Raw genomic sequence first — 21,736 nt, forward strand, 5'->3', positions numbered from 1 at the left:
GTGGAAAAGGCAATGATAAAGGGATAGAAGGATGTGGGAAAGACTATGATAAAGGGATAGACAGGATGTGGGAAAGACAATGATAAAGGGATAGAAAGGAAGTGGGAAAGACAATGATAAAGGGATAGACAGGATGTGGGAAAGACAATGATAAAGGAAGTGGGAAAAAGACAATGATAAAGGGATAGAAAGGATGTGGAAAGACAATGATAAAGGGATAGAAAGGATGTGGAAAGCAATGATAAAGGGATAGAAAGGATGTGGAAAGACAATGATAAAGGAAGTGGGAAAGACAATGATAAAGGGATAGAAGGATGTGGGAAAGACAATGATAAAGGAGAGAAAGGATGTGGGAAAGACAATGATAAAGGAAGAGGAAAGAAATGATAAAGGGATAGAAGGATGTGGAAAGACAATGATAAAGGATAGAAAGGATGTGGGAAAGACAATGATAAAGGGATAGAAAGGATGTGGGAAAGACAATGATAAAAGTGGAAAGACAATGATAAAGGGATAGACAGGATGTGGGAAAGACAATGATAAAGGGATAGAAAGGATGTGGAAAGACAATGATAAAGGATAGACAGGATGTGGGAAAGACATTGATAAAGGAAGTGGGAAAGGCAAAGATAAAGGGATAGAAAGGATGTGGGAAAGACAATGATAAAGGGATAGAAAGGATGTGGAAAGACAATGATAAAGGGATAGAAGGATGTGGGAAAGACAATGATAAAGGAAGTGGAAAGGCAATGATAAAGGGATAGAAGGATGTGGGAAAGACAATGATAAAGGGATAGAAAGGATGTGGGAAAGACAATGATAAAGGGATAGAGAGTATGTGGGAAAGACAATGATAAAGGAAGTGGGAAAGGCAATGATAAAGGGATATAAAGTATGTGGGAAAGACAATGATAAAGGGATAGAAAGGATGTGGGAAAGACAATGATAAAGGGATTGAAAGGATGTGGGAAAGACAATGATAAAGGGATAGAAAGGATGTGGGAAAGGCAATTATAAAGGGATTGAAAGGATGTGAGAAAGATAATGATAAAGGGATTGAAAGGATGTGGGAAAGACAATGATAAAGGGATGTGGGAAAGACAATGATAAAGGGATTGAAAAAGGATGTGGGAAAGACAACTATAAAGGGATTGAAAGGCTGTGGGAAAGACAATGATAAAGGGATTGAAAGGATGTGGGAAAGACAATGATAAAGGAAGTGGAAAGGCAATGATAAAGGATAGAAAGGATGTGGGAAAGACAATGATAAAGGGATAGAAAGGATGTGGGAAAGGCAATGATAAAGGAAGTGGAAAGGCAATGATAAAGGGATAGAAGGATGTGGGAAAGACAATGATAAAGGGATAGACAGGATGTGGGAAAGACAATGATAAAGGGATAGAAAGGCAGTGGGAAAGACAATGATAAAGGGATAGACAGGATGTGGGAAAGACAATGATAAAGGAAGTGGGAAAGACAATGATAAAGGGATAGAAAGGATGTGGGAAAGACAATGATAAAGGGATAGAAGGGATGTGGGAAAGACAATGATAAAGGGATAGAAAGGATGTGGGAAAGACAATGATAAAGGAAGTGGGAAAGGCAATGATAAAGGGATAGAAGGATGTGGGAAAGACAATGATAAAGGGAGAGAAAGGATGTGGGAAAGACAATGATAAAGGAAGAGGGAAAGGCAATGATAAAGGGATAGAAGGATGTGGGAAAGGCAATGATAAAGGGATAGAAAGGATGTGGGAAAGACAATGATAAAGGGATAGAAAGGATGTGGGAAAGACAATGATAAAGGAAGTGGGAAAGACAATGATAAAGGGATAGACAGGATGTGGGAAAGACAATGATAAAGGGATAGAAGGGAAGTGGGAAAGACAATGATAAAGGGATAGACAGGATGTGGGAAAGACAATGATAAAGGAAGTGGGAAAGGCAAAGATAAAGGGATAGAAAGGATGTGGGAAAGACAATGATAAAGGGATAGAAAGGATGTGGGAAAGGCAATGATAAAGGGATAGAAAGGATGTGGGAAAGACAATGATAAAGGAAAAGGATGGGGAAAGACAATGATAAAGGGATAGAAGGATGTGGGAAAGACAATGATAAAGGGATAGAAAGGATGTGGGAAAGACAATGATAAAGGGATAGAAAGGATGTGGGAAAGACAATGATAAAGGAAGTGGAAAGACAATGATAAAGGGATATAAAGGATGTGGGAAAGACAATGATAAAGGGATAGAAAGGATGTGGGAAAGACAATGATAAAGGGATTGAAAGGATGTGGGAAAGACAATGATAAAGGGATAGAAAGGATGTGGGAAAGACAATTATAAAGGGATTGAAAGGATGTGGAAAGATAATGATAAAGGGATTGAAAGGATGTGGGAAAGACAATGATAAAGGATGATGGGAAAGACAATGATAAAGGGATTGAAAGGATGTGGGAAAGACAACTATAAAGGGATTGAAAGGCTGTGGGAAAGACAATGATAAAGGGATTGAAAGGATGTGGGAAAGACAATGATAAAGGGATTGAAAGGATGTGGTAAAGACAATGATAAAGGGATAGAAAGGATGTGGGAAAGACAATGATAAAGGGATAGAAAGGATGTGGGAAAGACAATGATAAAGGAGAGAAGGATGTGGGAAAGACAATGATAAAGGGATAGAAAGGATGTGGAAAGACAATGATAAAGGGATTGAAAGGATGTGGAAAGACAATGATAAAGGATTGAAAGGATGTGGGGCCGACAATGATAAAGGGATAAGGATGTGGGAAAGACAATGATAAAGGGATTGAAAGGATGTGGGAAAGACAATGATAAAGGATTGAAAGGATGTGGGAAAGACAATGATAAAGGGATTGAAAGGATGTGGGAAAGACAACTATAAAGGGATTGAAAGGATGTGGGAAAGACAATGATAAAGGGATTGAAAGGATGTGGGAAAGACAATGATAAAGGGATTGAAAGACAATGATGGGGAAAGGATGTGGAAAGACAATTATAAAGGGATAGAAAGGATGTGGGAAAGACAATGATAAAGGGATAGAAAGGATGTGGGAAAGACAATGATAAAGGGATAGAAAGGATGTGGGAAAGGCAATGATAAAGGGATTGAAAGGATGTGGGAAAGACAATGATAAAGGATAGAAAGGATGTGGAAAGACAATGATAAAGGGATTGAAAGGATGTGGAAAGACAATGATAAAGGATTGAAAGGATGTGGGAAAGACAATGATAAAGGGATTGAAAGGATGTGGGAAAGACAATGATAAAGGGATTGAAAGGATGTGGGAAAGACAACTATAAAGGGATTGAAAGGATGTGGGAAAGACAATGATAAAGGGATTGAAAGGATGTGGGAAAGACAATGATAAAGGGATTGAAAGGATGTGGTAAAGAAAATGAGAAAGGGATAGAAAGGATGTGGGAAAGACAATGATAAAGGGATAGAAAGGAAGTGGGAAAGACAATGATAAAGGAAGTGGGAAAGGCAATGATAAAGGGATAGAAAGGATGTGGGAAAGACAATGATAAAGGGATAGAAAGGATGTGGGAAAGGCAATTATAAAGGAAGTGGGAAAGGCAATGATAAAGGGATAGAAGGATGTGGGAAAGACAATGATAAAGGGATAGACAGGATGTGGGAAAGACAATGATAAAGGGATAGAAAGGAAGTTGGAAAGACAATGATAAAGGGATAGAAAGGATGTGGGAAAGACAATGATAAAGGAAGTGGGAAAGGCAAAGATAAAGGGATAGAAAGGATGTGGGAAAGACAATGATAAAGGGATAGAAAGGATGTGGGAAAGGCAATGATAAAGGGATAGAAAGGATGTGGGAAAGACAATGATAAAGGAAGTGGGAAAGGCAATGATAAAGGGATAGAAGGATGTGGGAAAGACAATGATAAAGGGAGAGAAAGGATGTGGGAAAGACAATGATAAAGGAAGTGGGAAAGGCAATGATAAAGGGATAGAAGGATGTGGGAAAGACAATGATAAAGGGATAGAAAGGATGTGGGAAAGACAATGATAAAGGGATAGAAAGGATGTGGGAAAGACAATGATAAAGGAAGTGGGAAAGGCAATGATAAAGGGATAGAAAGGATGTGGGAAAGACAATGATAAAGGGATAGAAAGGATGTGGGAAAGACAATGATAAAGGGATAGAAAGGATGTGGGAAAGACAATGATAAAGGGATTGAAAGGATGTGGGAAAGACAATGATAAAGGGATTGAAAGGATGTGGGAAAGACAATGATAAAGGGATTGAAAGGATGTGGGAAAGACAATGATAAAGGGATAGAAAGGATGTGGGAAAGACAATGATAAAGTGATAGAAAGGAAGTGGGAAAGGCAATGATAAAGAGATTGAAAGGATGTGGGAAAGACAATGATAAAGGGATTGAAAGGATGTGGGAAAGACAATGATAAAGGGATTGAAAGGATGTGGGAAAGACAATGATAAAGGGATAGAAAGGATGTGGGAAGGACAATGATAAAGGGATAGAAAGGATGTGGGAAAGGCAATTATAAAGGGATTGAAAGGATGTGGTAAAGACAATGAGAAAGGGATAGAAAGGATGTGGGTAAGGCAATGATAAAGGGATAGAAGGATGTGGGAAAGACAATGATAAAGGGATAGAAAGGATGTGGGAAAGGCAATGATAAAGGAAGTGGGAAAGGCAATGATAAAGGGATAGAAGGATGTGGGAAAGACAATGATAAAGGGATAGACAGGATGTGGGAATGACAATGATAAAGGAAGTGGGAAAGGCAATGATAAAGGGATAGGAAGGATGTGGGAAAGACAATGATAAAGGGATAGAAAGGATGTGGGAAAGACAATGATAAAGGAAGTGGGAAAGGCAATGATAAAGGGATAGAAAGGATGTGGGAAAGACAATGATAAAGGGATAGAAAGGATGTGGGAAAGGCAATGATAAAGGGATAGAAAGGATGTGGGAAAGGCAATGATAAAGGGATAGAAAGGATGTGGGAAAGACAATGATAAAGGAAGTGGGAAAGACAATGATAAAGGGATAGAAGGATGTGGGAAAGACAATGATAAAGGGATAGAAAGGATGTGGGATAGACAGGATGTGGGAAAGACAATGATAAAGGAAGTGGGAAAGGCAATGATAAAGGGATAGAAAGGATGTGGGAAAGAAAATGATAAAGGAAGTGGGAAAGACAATGATAAATGGATAGAAAGGATGTGGGAAAGACAATGATAAAGGGATAGAAGGATGTGGGAAAGACAATGATAAAGGAAGTGGGAAAGACAATGATAAAGGGATAGAAAGGGTGTGGGAAAGGCAATGATAAAGGGATAGAAGGATGTGGGAAAGACTGATAAAGGAAGTGGGAAAGGCAATGATAAAGGGATTGAAAGGATGTGGGAAAGGCAATGATAAAGGGATAGAAAGGATGTGGGAAAGACAATGATAAAGGGATTGAAAGGATGTCGGAAAGACAATGATAAAGGGAGAGAAGGATGTGGGAAAGACAATGATAAAGGAAGTGGGAATGGCAATGATAAAGGGATAGAAAGGATGTGGGAAAGACAATGATAAAGGGATAGAAGGATGTGGCAAAGACAATGATAAAGGAAGTGGGAAAACAATGATAAAGGGATAGGAAGGATGTGGGAAAGACAATGATAAAGGGATAGAAAGGATGTGGGAAAGGCAATGATAAAGGAAGTGGGAAAAACAATGATAAAGGGATAGAAAGGATGTGGGAAAGACAATGAGAAAGTGATAGAAAGGATGTGGGTAAGGCAATGATAAAGGGATAGAAGGATGTGGAAAGACAATGATAAAGGGATAGAAAGTATGTGGGAAAGACAATGATAAAAGAAAGTGGGAAAGGCAATGATAAAGGGATAAAAGGATGTGGGATAGACAGGATGTGGGAAAGGCAATGATAAAGGGATAGAAGGATGTGGGAAAGACAATGATAAAGGGATAGACAGGATGTGGCAATGACAATGATAAAGGAAGTGGGAAAAACAATGATAAAGGGATAGGAAGGATGTGGGAAAGACAATGATAAAGGGATAGAAGGATGTGGGAAAGCAATGATAAAGGAAGAAGGATGGGAAAGGCAATGATAAAGGGATAGAAAGGATGTGGGAAAGAAAATGATAAAGGAAGTGGGAAAGACAATGATAAATGGATAGAAAGGATGTGGGAAAGACAATGATAAAGGGATAGAAGGATGTGGGAAAGACAATGATAAAGGAAGTGGGAAAGACAATGATAAAGGGATAGAAAGGATGTGGGAAAGGCAATGATAAAGGGATAGAAGGATGTGGGAAAGACTGATAAAGGAAAGGGAAAGCAATGATAAAGGGATAGAAAGGATGTGTGAAAGGCAATGATAAAGGAATAGAAAGGAAGTGGGAAAGACAATGATAAAGGGATTGAAAGGATGTGGGAAAGACAATGATAAAGGGAGAGAAGGATGTGGGAAAGACAATGATAAAGGAAGTGGGAATGGCAATGATAAAGGGATAGAAAGGATGTGGGAAAGACAATTATAAAGGGATAGAAGGATGTGGGAAAGACATTGATAAAGGGATAGAAGGATGTGGGAAAGACTGATAAAGGGATAGACAGGATGTGGGAAAGACAATGATAAAGGGATAGACAGGATGTGGGAAAGACAATGATAAAGGGATAGAAAGGAAGTGGGAAAGACAATGATAAAGGAAGTGGGAAAGGCAATGATAAAGGGATAGAAAGGATGTGGGAAAGACAATGATAAAGGGATAGAAAGGATGTGGGAAAGGCAATGATAAAGGAAGTGGGAAAGGCAATGATAAAGGGAAAGAAGGATGTGGGAAAGACAATGATAAAGGGATAGACAGGATGTGGGAAAGACAATGATAAAGGAAGTGGGAAAGACAATGATAAAGGGATAGACAGGATGTGGGAAAGACAATGATAAAGGAAGTGGGAAAGGCAAAGATAAAGGGATAGAAAGGATGTGGGAAAGACAATGATAAAGGGATAGAAAGGATGTGGGAAAGGCAATGATAAAGGGATAGAAAGGATGTGGGAAAGACAATGATAAAGGAAGTGGGAAAGGCAATGATAAAGGGATAGAAGGATGTGGGAAAGACAATGATAAAGGGATAGAAAGGATGTGGGAAAGACAATGATAAAGGGATAGAGAGGATGTGGGAAAGACAATGATAAAGGAAGTGGGAAAGGCAATGATAAAGGGATATAAAGGATGTGGGAAAGACAATGATAAAGGGATAGAAGGATGTGGGAAAGACAATGATAAAGGAAGTGGGAAAGGCAATGATAAATGAATATAAAGGATGTGGGAAAGACAATGATAAAGGGATAGAAAGGATGTGGGAAAGACAATGATAAAGGGATAGAAAGGATGTGGGAAAGACAATGATAAAGGGATAGAAGGATGTGGAAAGACAATGATAAAGGAAAAAGACAATGATAAAGGGATAGAAAGGATGTGGGAAAGACAATGATAAAGGGATAGAAAGGATGTGGGAAAGGCAATGATAAAGGGAGAGAAGGATGTGGGAAAGACAATGATAAAGGGATAGAAAGGATGTGGGAAAGGCAATTATAAAGGGATTGAAAGGATGTGGGAAAGACAATGATAAAGGGATTGAAAGGATGTGGGAAAGACAATGATAAAGGGATAGAAAGGATGTGGGAAAGACAATGATAAAGGGATAGAAAGGATGTGGGAAAGACAATGATAAAGGGATAGAAAGGATGTGGGAAAGGCAATTATAAAGGGATTGAAAGGATGTGGGAAAGACAATGATAAAGGGATAGAAAGGATGTGGGAAAGGCAATGATAAAGGGATAGAAGGATGTGGGAAAGACAATGATAAAGGGAGTGGGAAAGACAATGATAAAGGGATTGAAAGGATGTGGGAAAGACAACTATAAAGGGATTGAAAGGATGTGGGAAAGACAATGATAAAGGGATTGAAAGGATGTGGGAAAGACAATGATAAAGGGATTGAAAGGATGTGGTAAAGACAATGAGAAAGGGATTGAAAGGATGTGGTAAAGACAATGAGAAAGGGATAGAAAGGATGTGGGAAAGCCAATGATAAAGGGATAGAAAGGATGTGGGAAAGGCAATGATAAAGGGAGAGAAGGATGTGGGAAAGACAATGATAAAGGGATAGAAAGGATGTGGGAAAGACAATTATAAAGGGATTGAAAGGATGTGGGAAAGACAATGATAAAGGGATTGAAAGGATGTGGGAAAGACAATGATAAAGGGATTGAAAGGATGTGGGAAAGACAATGATAAAGGGATAGAAAGGATGTGGGAAAGACAATGATAAAGGGATAGAAAGGATGTGGGAAAGGCAATTATAAAGGGATTGAAAGGATGTGGGAAAGACAATGATAAAGGGATAGAAAGGATGTGGGAAAGGCAATTATAAAGGGATTGAAAGGATGTGAGAAAGACAATGATAAAGGGATTGAAAGGATGTGGGAAAGACAATGATAAAGGGATTGAAAGGATGTGGGAAAGACAATGATAAAGGGATTGAAAGGATGTGGGAAAGACAACTATAAAGGGATTGAAAGGATGTGGGAAAGACAATGATAAAGGGATTGAAAGGATGTGGGAAAGACAATGATAAAGGGATTGAAAGGATGTGGGAAAGACAATGATAAAGGGATTGAAAGGATGTGGTAAAGACAATGAGAAAGGGATAGAAAGGATGTGGGAAAGACAATGATAAAGGGATAGAAGGATGTGGGAAAGACAATGATGAAGGAAGTGGGAAAGGCAATGATAAAGGGATAGAAAGGATGTGGGAAAGACAATGATAAAGGGATAGAAAGGATGTGGGAAAGGCAATGATAAAGGGAGAGAAGGATGTGGGAAAGACAATGATAAAGGGATAGAAAGGATGTGGGAAAGACAATGATAAAGGGATAGAAAGGATGTGGGAAAGACAATGATAAAGGGATAGAAAGGATGTGGGAAAGGCAATTATAAAGGGATAGAAAGGATGTGGGAAAGACAATGATAAAGGGATAGAAAGGATGTGGGAAAGACTGATAAAGGGATAGAAAGGATGTGGCGAAAGGCAATTATAAAGGGATTGAAAGGATGTGGGAAAGACAATGATAAAGGGATAGAAAGGATGTGAGAAAGACAATGATAAAGGGATTGAAAGGATGTGGGAAAGACAATGATAAAGGGATTGAAAGGATGTGGGAAAGACAATGATAAAGGGATTGAAAGGATGTGGGAAAGACAACTATAAAGGGATTGAAAGGATGTGGGAAAGACAATGATAAAGGGATTGAAAGGATGTGGGAAAGACAATGATAAAGGGATTGAAAGGATGTGGGAAAGACAATGATAAAGGGATTGAAAGGATGTGGTAAAGAAAATGAGAAAGGGATAGAAAGGATGTGGGAAAGGCAATGATAAAGGGATAGAAGGATGTGGGAAAGACAATGATAAAGGAAGTGGGAAAGACAATGATAAAGGGATAGAAGGATGTGGGAAAGACAATGATAAAGGGATAGAAGGATGTGGGATAGACAATGATAAAGGAAGTGGGAAAGACAATGATAAAGGGATAGAAAGGATGTGGGAAAGACAATGATAAAGTGATAGAAAGGAAGTGGGAAAGGCAATGATAAAGAGATAGACAGGATGTGGGAAAGACAATGATAAAGGGATAGAAAGGAAGTGGGAAAGACAATGATAAAGGAAGTGGGAAAGACAATGATAAAGGGATAGAAAGGAAAAGAGGTGAGAAAGGTCATGGCCTGTTCCCAAGAGAAAAGGGTAAAAGAGTTATCCAGGACCCAGCTGTGGTGAATTGGGTCATTGTGACTGCCATCAAACATTCAGGGAAGTGGTTTTTTTACAACTCCAAATATGGATTTGGATGAAAACCTGTCAATCCTGTAGCTTGAATAATTGTATTTGCGGATGTTATGCCATTGTGTCTTATACATTATTTTCTGGTAAACTATTCAAGAGATTCAATACACAAACATAAAAGCCATGATATACCTGTATCTTGGGCTGTCCTAGTTCTTCAACTTGTGTACCTCTCTCACTCACTCAGCTCCCTCCCCAGTTACATCCATCCAGGCTGGTGATGTCACCAGGCATGGTGTGTCGTTGGCATGGCAACAGCCCGATCGTCCCAATGGGGTGATCCTGGAGTATGAGGTCAAGTACTACGAGAAGGTGAGATGCCTCGTGCGAACCGCGGTTCAGAAATCCTTTCAAAAAAAATAACAAATTACACTCTTAGAAAAAAGGGTTCCAAAAGAGTTCTTCGGCTGTCCCCATAGGAGAACTTGTTTGTGTTCCAGGTAGAACCCTCTGTGGAAAGGGTTCTACAAGGAACCCAAAAGGATTCTATCTGGAACCAAAGGGGGTTTTCCTATGGGGACAGCCAAAGAACCGTTTTAGGTTCTAGATACCACTATTTTTGATACCACTTTCTTTTTTTGGAAACCTATAACTGGTGTGTGTGTGTTATGTGCATCCATGCATGTTTGTGAGTGTTCACATGCTATCTGCTTAAACTGGTATCAATAGACCTATAAAACAACCAATAAACAATCTTCAAAGCATTCCTTGTGTTTGACATGGAAAAAGAACGATGGAGACATGAAGGGAGAGACTACGAGATGCATTTTTTTTTTGTGGAGAGAGCAAGATGGGCGGGAGTGATTTGTAGTTGATTTGGAATTGTGTGGCTACAGTTTGTCCTTGCTTGTCTGGTTTTGTGATTATAGGCCTAGGGTCCACAGGGAGAGGTATTTTGCTCCAGAACCACACATTGTTCTGCAACTTCAAGTTACATTTTAGGATCATGACCTCATCCGTTACCCCTTATCTTTACACTTCCCAGTTAAAATGGGGTGTATTTAAGTTATGCTGTATCTTGGAAAGATTCATGTATATGGCCGCAGATTTCTGCTCATTAACAGATCCCTCCCCTCTTTCTCTCTTCCTGTCTCTCGTCCAATCAGGATCAGAAGGAGAGCTCCTACCGCATCATGAAGACGGCGTCTCGCAGTGCTGACATCACTGGGCTGAGTCCGCTCACTGTGTACTTGTTTCAGGTGCGCGCTCGCACTGCCGCCGGATACGGAGAGTTCAGCGGCCCCTTGGAGTTCTCCACCAACTCAGGTAGAAGACATTCTAATGTATTCTATTCGGCTGTTTTTGAGCAAGAGATATTGCATTTTTTGGGGGCGACCTGTTTTTACAGAAAACATCCTGGTTTGTAACCTGATGTCTCCTCCCACTGACAGATCCCTTGCCTCTGATTGGTGATGCCGCCAGCTCCACCCTGCTCCTGCTGTCAATCAGCGGAGGTGTGATTCTACTGCTCACCTCTACCGCAGTCTTCATTATCAGCCGCAGGTACAAACACATATGACCTCAGAAGAACAAGCAACCGCTAAAACACACACACACACACACACACACACACACACACACACACACACAGAGATCACCTGGGGCTTTGGAGGGGGATTAAAGAGGAGACAGTATGTCCTTCTAAAGGTCTGATTGTTCACCTGGTAATCCCCTTGTCCCTGACTTATCATTAGTGTCTCCACAACAACACAGCCACTGTATCAGCTTCCCCCTGGCCTCCGAACACTCACACACAACCTCTCCCTTGAGGCCTCTTTTTACTGACAGTGGCTCTCAAGGTATGACACACCACACCGCTTAAAGACACAAAGGGTAGTGTTACAGACAGGTTCTGTAAGATAACACACCTTTCCTCCTATATTACCAGAGGCACTATTCTCTCTCCTTCCCACCCTCCATCCCCCTTCTCCTTCTTTCCCTCTACTTGCCTTGAATAACCCGTCTCTGCTTGGATTGGTCAAAGTAGCTGTCAATCACTCACATTGTGTGTGTGTTCCGTGCCACTCACCACTTCTTCCTCTGCCTTTCTTCTTTCAGGAGGGGCAAATACAGCCAAGCCAAGCAAGACTCCGAGGAGGAGAAACACCTAAACCCAGGTAAGACCGCACACGCATGCACGCACACACACGCACGCACACACACACCTCATCCTATTCCACAAACATGTTGAACTCCTTTCCCCAACCCATCTCCTCCCCTTTCTCCATCTGTAGGTGTGAGGATATACGTGGACCCGTTCACCTATGAGGACCCTGACCAGGCAGTTCATGAGTTTGCCAAAGAAATTGACGCCTCCTACATACACATAGAGAAGGTCATTGGCATTGGTAAGGGAGCCTGACACACACGCTCACAGTAAATCGTCAAGGTTTTGAAGGTGTGTGATGCTAATGCTGTGTTGTAGGTGAGTGTGGGGATGTGTGTAGTTATTTATACTGTGTTTGTTGTAGGTGAGTTTGGGGAAGTGTGTAGTTATTTATACTGTGTGTGTTGTAGGTGAGTTTGGGGAAGTGTGTAGTTATTTATACTGTGTATGTGTGTGTGTTGTAGGTGAGTTTGGGGAGATGTGTAGTTATTTATACTGTGTGTGTGTTGTAGGTGAGTTTGGGGAAGTGTGTAGTTATTTATGCTGTGTGTGTGTGTGTGTTGTAGGTGAGTTTGGAGAAGTGTGTAGTTCTTTATGCTGTGTGTGTGTTGTAGGTGAGTTTGGGGAGGTGTGTAGTGGCCGTCTGCGTCTCCAGGGAAAGAGGGAGATCTACGTGGCCATAAAGAGTCTGAAGGCAGCATACTCTAACAAACAGAGGCAAGATTTCCTCTCTGAAGCCAGCATCATGGGACAGTTCGACCACCCAAACATCATCAGACTGGAGGGCGTGGTCACGCGATGTGAGTGATTGACAGCTACTTTGACCAATCCAAGCAGAGATTGACAGGTTCCGTCTACATTTATAAAGATATAAAAATGCAGAGGACCCCGAAACTGATCCTTGTGGAACACCCCCCTGTCTTAATCGCTGCTTGTTTGTCTCCTGTGCAGGTAAACCAGTGATGATCATCACAGAGTACATGGAGAATGGATCTCTTGACGCCTTCCTCAGGGTAAGAGGTCCTAGTGTTTCTTGGAGCGTCAGGTAGCCTAGTGGTTAGAGCGTTGGACCAGTAACCAAAAGGTTGCTGGATCGAATCCCCGAGCTGACAAGGTGTAGCTCTGAACAAGGCAGTTAACCCACTGTTCCCCGGTAGGCTGTCATTGTAAATAAGAATTTGCTCTTAACTGACTTGCCAAGTTAAACAAAGATTAGAAATAATTATGTCTTTGTACTGTGTGTTATATTCTAAAACAGTGGGAGTTTCAATTAAGACCTAGACAACCAGACGAGGGGAGTTCCTTACTAGTCAGTGACTTGAATTCAGCCCTCCCTGGAGTGAGTTTGACACCTGTCCTAAAGTCTCTCTCTCTCTCTCCGTTAGAAACATGATGGTCATTTCACAGTGATCCAGTTAGTGGGCATGCTGCGTGGCATCGCGTCGGGCATGAAGTACCTGTCTGACATGAGCTACGTTCACCGAGACCTGGCCGCCCGCAACATCCTGGTCAACAGCAACCTGGTGTGCAAGGTGTCTGACTTCGGCCTGTCCCGAGTACTCCAAGAGGACCCTGAGAATGCCTACACCACACGGGTAAGAACACAGGGGTGAACATAGAACACTAACATGTATCTGGGGTAATGATTTCGTATGTGAGATAGGTTCATGTTTCAATGACTGTAAGATCACTCACCTTTGAACTATGGGTCCTTTGTGCTAGACTGTGGATTCAAATACAATTCTTTTCCCATGTGTTTACAGGAGGTGACTGGGACGTACCACTCTCCAGGGGGGAAGATCCCCATTAGATGGACCTCTCCAGAGGCCATCGCCTACAGGAAGTTCACCCCATCCTCTGACACCTGGAGCTATGGCGTGGTCATGTGGGAGGTGATGTCCTATGGAGAGAGACCATATTGGGACATGAGTAACCAGGATGTAAGTGCATTTTCTATGTAACGGATTTTCCCCTGAATGTGGAATCTTTTTCGTGTGGACTGGAGCAAAGTTAGATGGTTACAGTGCATTTGGAAAGTATTCAGAGCCCACTTTTCCCACATTTTGTTACCCTACAGCCTTGTTCTAAAATTTGTTAAATCAGTCTACACACAATGCCCCATAATGGTAAAGTGAAAACAGGTTTTTAGAAATGTGTGCAAATGTATTCACTGTAGACAAAGTTAGTTAAACATGCTTTCTTACCCTCTTTCTCTATACCCTGTTCTCTCTCAATTCAATTTAAGGGCTTTATTGGCATGGGAAACATATGTTAACATTGCCAAAGCAAGTGAACTAGATCAAATCAAAGTTTATTTGTTACGTGTGCCGAGTACAACAGGTGTAGACCTTACAGTGAAATGCTTACTTACAGGCTCTAACCAATAGTGCAAAAAGGGTATTAGGTGAACAATAGTTAAGTAAAGAAATTCAACAACAGTAAAAAGACAGGCTATAGACAATAGCGGGGCTATAAAAGTAGCGAGGCTACATACAGACACCGGTTAGTCAGGCTGATTAAGGTAGTATGAACATGTACAGTGGGGCAAAAAAGTATTTAGTCAGGCACCATTTGTGCAAGTTCTCCCACTTAAAAAGATGATAGAGGCCTGTAATTTTCATCATAGGTACACTTCAACTATGACAGACATAATAAGTAATTGAAAATAAGTATTTGGTCAATGACAAAAGTTTCTCAATACTTTGTTATATACCCTTTGTTGGCAATAACAGACGTTTTCTGTAAGTCTTCATTTTCTGTAATTCTTCACACACTGTTGCTGGTATTTTGGCCCATTCCTCCATGCAGATCTCCTCTAGAGCAGAGATGTTTTGGGGTTGTTGCTGGGCAACACGGACTTTCAACCAGGCAGTGATGCAACCAGTCAGGATGCTCTTGCAGCTGTAGAACCATTTGAGGATCTCAGGACCCATGCCAAATCTTTTTAGTTTCCTGAGGGGGAATACGCTTACTCTTCACGACTGTCTTGGTGTGTTTGGACTATTCTAGTTTGTTGTTGATGTGAACACCAAGGAACTTAAAGCTCTCAACCTGCTCCACTACAGCCCCGTCGGTGAGAATGGATGCATGCTCAGTCCTCCTTTTCCTGTAGTCCACATATCCTTAGTCTTGGTTACGTTGAGGGATAGGTTGTTGTCCTGGCACAACCCGGCCAGTTCTCTGACCACCTCCCTATAGGCTGTCTCGTCGTTGTCGGTGATCAGGCCTACCACTGTTGTGTCATCTGCAATGATGGTGTTGGAGTCTTGCCTGGCCACGCAGTCATGGGTGAACAGGGAGTACTGGAGGGGACTGAGCACGCACCATCTGGGGAGCTCCAGTGTTGAGGATCAGCGTGGCAGATGTGTTGCTACCTACCCTCACCACCTGGGGGCGGCCGGTCAGGAAGTCCAGGATCCAGTTGCAGAGGGAGGTGTTTAGTCCCAGGATCCTTAGCTTAGTGATGAGCTTCGAGGACACTATGGTTGAACGCTGAGCTGTATTCAATGAATAGCATTCTCACATATGTAGGTGTTCCTTTTGTCCAGGTGGGAAAGGGCAGTGTAGAGTGCAATAGAGATTGCATCATCTGTTTGGGCGGTATGCAAACTGGAGTGGGTCTAGGGTTTCTGGGATAATGGTGTTGATGTGAGCCATTACCAACTTTTCAAAGCACTTCATGGCTACGGACGGGAGTGATACAGGACGTGAGTGATGCAGGTTGCCTTTATGTTCTTGGGCACAGGGACTATGGTGGTCTGCTTGAAACAACATGTTGGTATTACAGACTCAATCAGGGACATGTTGAAAATGTCAGTGAAGGCACCTTTATTTTATTTTATTTATTTTACCTTTATTTAACCAGGCAAGTCAGTTAAGACCTGCCAGTTGGTCAGCACATGCATGGAGCACACGTCCTGGTAATCCGTCTGGCCCTGCAGCCTTGTGAATGTTGACCTGTTTAAAGGTCTTACTCACGTCGGCTACGGAGAGCGTGATCACACACGTCGTCCGGAACAGCTGATGCTCTCATGCATGCCTCAGTGTTGTTTGCCTTGAAGCGAGCATAGAAGTGATTTAGCTCTCTGGTAGGCTCGTGCTTCCCTTTGTAGTCTGTAATAGTTTGCAATCCCCACCACATAAGATGAGCGTCAGAGCCGGTGTAGTATGATTCAATCTTAGTCCTGTATTGACGCTTTGCCTGTTTGATGGTTCATCTAAGGGCATAGCAGGATTAATTGTAAGCTTCCGGGTTAGCGTCATGCACCTTGAAAGCGGCAGCTCTACCCTTTAGCTCAGTGCGAATGTTTCCTGTAATCCATGGCTTCTGGTTGGGGTATGTACGTACAGTCACTGTGGGGACGATGTCCTCGATGCACTTATTGATAAATCCAGTGACTGATGTGGTGTACTCCTCAATGCCATCGGAAGAATCCCGGAACATGTTCCAGTCTGTGATATCAAAAGAGTCCTGTAGTTTAGCATCTGCTTCATCTGACCACTTTTTTATAGACAGGGTCACTGGTGCTTCCTGCTTTAATTTTTGCTTGTAAGCAGGAATCAGAACAATAGAGTTGTGGTCTGATTTACCAAATGGAGGGCGAGGGAGAGCTTTGTATGCATCTCTGTGTGTGGAGTAAAGGTGATCTAGAGTTGTTTTCCCTCTGGTTTCACATTTAACATGTTGATAGAAATTTGGTAGAACTGATTTAAGTTTCCCTGCATTAAAGTCTCCAGCCACTAGGAGCGCCGCTTCTGGGTGAGTGGTTTCCTGTTTGCTTATTTCCTTATACAGCTGACTGAGTGCGGTCTTAGTGCCAGCATCTGTCTGTGGTGGTAAATAAACAGCCACGAAAAGTATAGCTGAAAACTCTCTAGGCAAGTAGTGTGGCCTGCAATTTATCACAATATACTCTACTTCAGGCGAGCAAAATCTAGAGACTTCCTTAGATTTCATGCACCAGCTGTTGTTTACAAATATGCACAGAACCCCCACCCCCCTCATCTCGCAGTGTGCTGTTCTATCTTGCCGGTGCAGCGTATGTCCCGCTAGCTGAATATCCATGTCGTCATTCAGCCACGATTCCGTGAAACATAGAATATTACAGTTTTTGATGTCGTGATATTCGTGATCGTACCTCGTCTAATTGGTTGTCCAATGATTTATTAGTAGTATTGACTGTAACGGCAGCTTTCCCACTCACTTTCTACGGGTCCTGACCAGGCATCCGGCTCTTTGTCCTCTGTACCTGCGTCGCTTCCTCTTGCAAATAACGGGGATGTTGGCCCTGTAGGGTGTTTGGAGAGTATCTTGTGCGTTGTCCTTGTTGTAGAAAAACTCTTTGTCTAATCCGTGGTGAGTGATCTCTGTCCTGATATCCAGAAGCTCTTTTTTTGCCATAAGATACGGTGGCAGAAACATTATGTACAAAATAAGTTACAAATAACACGAAAAAAACCCCCACATAATAGCACAATTGGTTGGGCGCCCGTAAAACTGCTGCCATTTCATCCAGCGCCATTTTCCCTTAGTAAACAAAAGTGAGATAATCAATAAAAATGAACAGTAAACGTTACACTCACAAAAGTTCCAAAAGAAGAAAGAAATGACAAATGTCTCTCTCCTCCCTCTCTCTCCAGGTGATAAAAGCAATAGATGAGGGCTACCGTCTGCCCCCGCCAATGGACTGTCCTGTGTGTCTACACCAGCTGATGTTAGATTGCTGGCAGACAGAGAGAACACACAGACCCAGCTTCACACAGATCCTCAACATGCTGGATAAACTCATCCGCAACCCGACCACCACTCTGAGGAGGACAGGAGGAGACAGGTACACACGGGGAACACGATGTCTTTCATTGCAAGCTCTTTCAATGTGTTTTTCCAGCATAACATTCACTCCCCATAACTACCTCAACCTCTGTCTTTATCTCTCTGTGCAGACCTGTTCCCAGTCTGTTGGAGCCTGTAGGAGGTCCAGAGTTTGTGTCAGTGTGGTCAGCAGAAGACTGTCTTCAGGCTATAGGGATGGGCATGTATAGAGACACGCTCACTACTGCTGGATACACCAGCCCTGACAGCCTGCTAACCCTCACACATCAGTGAGTCTCTCTCTCTCTGTATCTCTGTATCTCTCTCTCTCTCTCTAACCCCCCTCTCTATATATCACTATGGCTCTATTTCTCTCCCTCTATTCCCCCCCGCTCTCTCTTTCTCTCTCTCTTTCTTTCTGGGTGGGTACTCAGTCTTCTGAACATGTCTAATTTAATTATTCCATGTTTACAGGGATATGACCAGTATAGGAATTATCACACCATCACACCAGGACCAGATCCTTGCCAGTGTGCAGCAGGTATTGCTGTCCCACATGCAACAAATACAGGAACAGATGCCAGACAGTATGGTTCCCGTCTGAGCCAGTGAATGGATACAAAACTAAAACAATTTGTTTTTAATGAATTTTATTTACCTCATCCATGCACTTTAGAATGAGATTTTCACAAGGAATTACATCACCATACAAAAAACTACAACAGAAAATATGAACGGAAGAGAGAAAAACAGCACTTTTATAAACCCTATAAACTTTGATCTTTGAACTATGACCTGAGGTTTGACCTGAGGCTGAAGAAGCTGCTGAAGATGGTTTCACTGCAACACTGAGGAAACAACGAGACATTTTGTCCCTTTTTTTGTTTACTTTTTGTACATACGTGTCCGTGTAAATAACATTTCATCTGCTCCTGATTTCTTTTTTTAAACATTTTTTGTTGTTGATTTTGTGTCATCCCGACTTGTCATGCGCGAAACATGTCTGTAGCTCATTCAGAGTGGTGCCATTGTTTTCAGTTTAGAAACTGTTTTCTCTCCCATACACATTTCCAGACACCTCCAGTTTGCCTCATATGCATCTCAGGACTAGACTACCCATTTGTCTTTATACCAGAAGGACTCCAGCTCCCATTCCTACTAAGAAGTAATCCATCCATTGAGCTTTGTAGACAAGGACTAATGAGTGCTACAAATATTCACCAACAAAGACTTGTAAGTTAATAGTGAAGCATAGTTCGACAAATAAAAACAGGACAAATTGAATGTCGTCTGGAAGTCGAGAAACTTAATGGACGAGCTGATAAAGTGTAGTTCTGAAGCATCAGTGTGTGTGTGTGTGTGTGTGTGTCAGGGTTGGGGTCAAATCCATTTAAATTCCAGTCAATTCAGAAAATACAATGACATTCCAACTCCAATTCTCTTCCAATGCATTTCAATCAGTAAAATGTTCAATTAGAATTGGGTTTACTTTCTGAATAGACTGGAATTGAAATGGAATTGACCTCAATCCTGGTGTGTGTGCTTGCCTTTGAGGACTAGTTTGAGATATTCAAAGACAGAAATATGGGCAGGGGAGCGTTTGGTGATAGAATGTATGTGTGCCAAGCTCTTGCTGGCTTTTTATTTAGGATGAGCACATTAACAACGGTATTAGCTAGTTTTATCTCGTCATCGATTAACATATACTCTAGGTATTACATGTCTTTGTAAAATGTTACTGTTTGGAAATACAATCAGGTGCATAAAGGATTTCATTCTATTTATCGTCTTCTTATTATCGAGGTTGTACATTGTGAAATAGGAATCATGTAAATGCCTGAAATGGGTCATTTCTGTCTGAACTTCTTTTTGAAGCAGATGCAGAAGAGTGTGTGCGACTGGGAAGTGTGTGTGTGTGTGCGTGCGACTGGGAAGTGTGTGTTCGGTGTGTGTGTGTGTGTGTGTGTGTGCGACTGGGAAGTGTGTGTGTGTGTGTGTGTGCGACTGGGAAGTGTGTGTGTGTGTGTGTGTGTGTGCGACTGGGAAGTGTGTGTGTGTGTGTGTGTGTGCGTGCGACTGGGAAGTGTGTGTGCGTGCGACTGGGAAGTGTGTGTTCAGTGTGTGTGTGTGTGTAACTAAGGGAAGTGTGTGTGTGTGTGTGTGTGTGTGTGTGTGTGTGTGTGTGTGTGTGTGTGTGTAACTAAGGGAAGTGTGTGCACTGGTGTGGTCTGACCGGCAACAAAGCCAGGTGGATTAAAGTGAAGGGTGCTGGGAGGCATTCTGTTAAAACGTTCAGTGGTGTGGAGAGAGCCATCTGCTAAACACACACGGAGAAACGCATACACAGTGTGTCACACACACACACACTGTGACACACACGCAGCAGGAGAGAACTTCGGGCACACACACATGGACAGCATAGGTGAAGGACATCGGTAGCAGTACAACACAGATATGTCACTTTAGCAACGACATGTACTTGCACAGATCCAAACCTCAATTTCACATTCAAATCAGGGATATTTGCTTTTTTGGATTAAATAAAATCCTTGCCAGCTGGAGACAACAGGCAAATCACCTTGGATACTCAGACATTCTACACCGGGGTTTTGCATATGATCTGAGAGAGACACACACACACACACACACACTCGCACCAACACAAAGCCGGCCTGTGGGTTAGGGGTGTGGGGCAGATATGCTGGGACAGTCTTTTTGAAGAGTTGATCCATTAATGGTGTTAGACACACTCCTCTCTCCCACAGACGAAACCCATCTCGGACAAAACCCACTCTGTCCTTATAGATTCATGTGCTCCCACTCTCCCACTCTAATAGAGTTTGAGGGAGACCGGAGCACGAAGACAGACACCCGTTCTTAATCTGTCCGTCTGTCTACGCAGGCTGCCACTGAAAAAACCATGTTAAGAGAACAGAATCTCTGTTAGGATGAATGCTTCAATTCAAAAATTCTCCCCTCTGTCTCTCGCGCGCTCTCTCTCTCTCTCCCGCTCTCTGTAGGGTGTCATTGTGGTCTTTTGGTCACTAGATTAGTGTGGTAATAGAACAGGCTAATCTCGCCTGGTCTTACACAGGGGGAGTGACCGTGGGGTGTCTTTAATAGCCAGCCAACCGTACCCTAATGTGTGTGTGACTGGGAGGAGAGAGACAGGGTTTAGACACACACACGCACACACAGTCGCATGCACGCACATACACACACACACACACAGCCAGGGTTTACATTTCTTTCAGGATTTCCATTTAAATGCATCACCTCATTGACCAATGCAATGCCAGAGGCATTCCCACGGTAACCCTGGTGTGCGTGTTTTGTGTGTGTACGTGCAAGCAAGTTTGCGTGCCCACTGGTACTGGTAGAGAGGTGACAGGCAGTCCCCCCAGTGTAAAATAGCATACACTGAGTATACAAAACATTAAGAACACATGCTCTTTCCATGACAGACTGACCAGGTGAATCCAGGTGAAAGCTATGATCCCTTATTGATGTCACTTGTTAAATCCACTTCGAGTCAGTGTAGATGAAGGGGAGGAGACAGATTAAAGAAGGATTTTGAAGCATTGAGACAAGTGAGACATGGATTGTGTATGTGTATTTTAGTGCCTTTGAACAGGTACGGTAGTAGGTGCGAGGAGCACCGGTTTGTGTCAAGAATTGCTACCAGCCAACTTGACACAACTGTGGGAAGCATCCCAGTGGAACACTCGACACCCTGTAGAGTCCACGCCCCGACGAATTGAGGCCGTTCTGAGGGCAAAAAGGGGTGGAACTCAATATTAGGAGGGTGTTCCTAATGTTTTGTACACTCAGTGTATACAGAAACGCCTAGTCCTCTTTTTATCTCCCTCTCTCACGCCATCCTGGT

General features: G+C 42.3%; 1 protein-coding gene across 1 annotated transcript in view; it reads left to right on the plus strand.

Moving 5' to 3' along the window:
- LOC112226675 (ephrin type-A receptor 4) overlaps window positions 1–19,630 on the plus strand; it is a 65,949-nt gene extending 46,319 nt beyond the window's left edge. Inside the window, exons 7-18 of the mRNA XM_024391150.2 lie at window positions 10,119–10,243; window positions 11,038–11,197; window positions 11,323–11,434; window positions 11,990–12,048; window positions 12,166–12,279; window positions 12,653–12,838; window positions 12,990–13,051; window positions 13,424–13,633; window positions 13,802–13,978; window positions 17,679–17,869; window positions 17,982–18,140; window positions 18,325–19,630. Coding sequence (XP_024246918.2) covers window positions 10,119–10,243; window positions 11,038–11,197; window positions 11,323–11,434; window positions 11,990–12,048; window positions 12,166–12,279; window positions 12,653–12,838; window positions 12,990–13,051; window positions 13,424–13,633; window positions 13,802–13,978; window positions 17,679–17,869; window positions 17,982–18,140; window positions 18,325–18,454 — 1,685 coding nt within the window. The 3' untranslated portion in view covers window positions 18,455–19,630. The remainder of the gene's footprint in view (window positions 1–10,118; window positions 10,244–11,037; window positions 11,198–11,322; window positions 11,435–11,989; window positions 12,049–12,165; window positions 12,280–12,652; window positions 12,839–12,989; window positions 13,052–13,423; window positions 13,634–13,801; window positions 13,979–17,678; window positions 17,870–17,981; window positions 18,141–18,324) is intronic.
- The last annotated feature ends 2,106 nt before the right edge of the window (window positions 19,631–21,736 follow it).

Source organism: Oncorhynchus tshawytscha, linkage group LG28 (assembly GCF_018296145.1).
Source record: "Oncorhynchus tshawytscha isolate Ot180627B linkage group LG28, Otsh_v2.0, whole genome shotgun sequence".
Taxonomy (NCBI): Eukaryota; Metazoa; Chordata; class Actinopteri; order Salmoniformes; family Salmonidae; genus Oncorhynchus; species Oncorhynchus tshawytscha.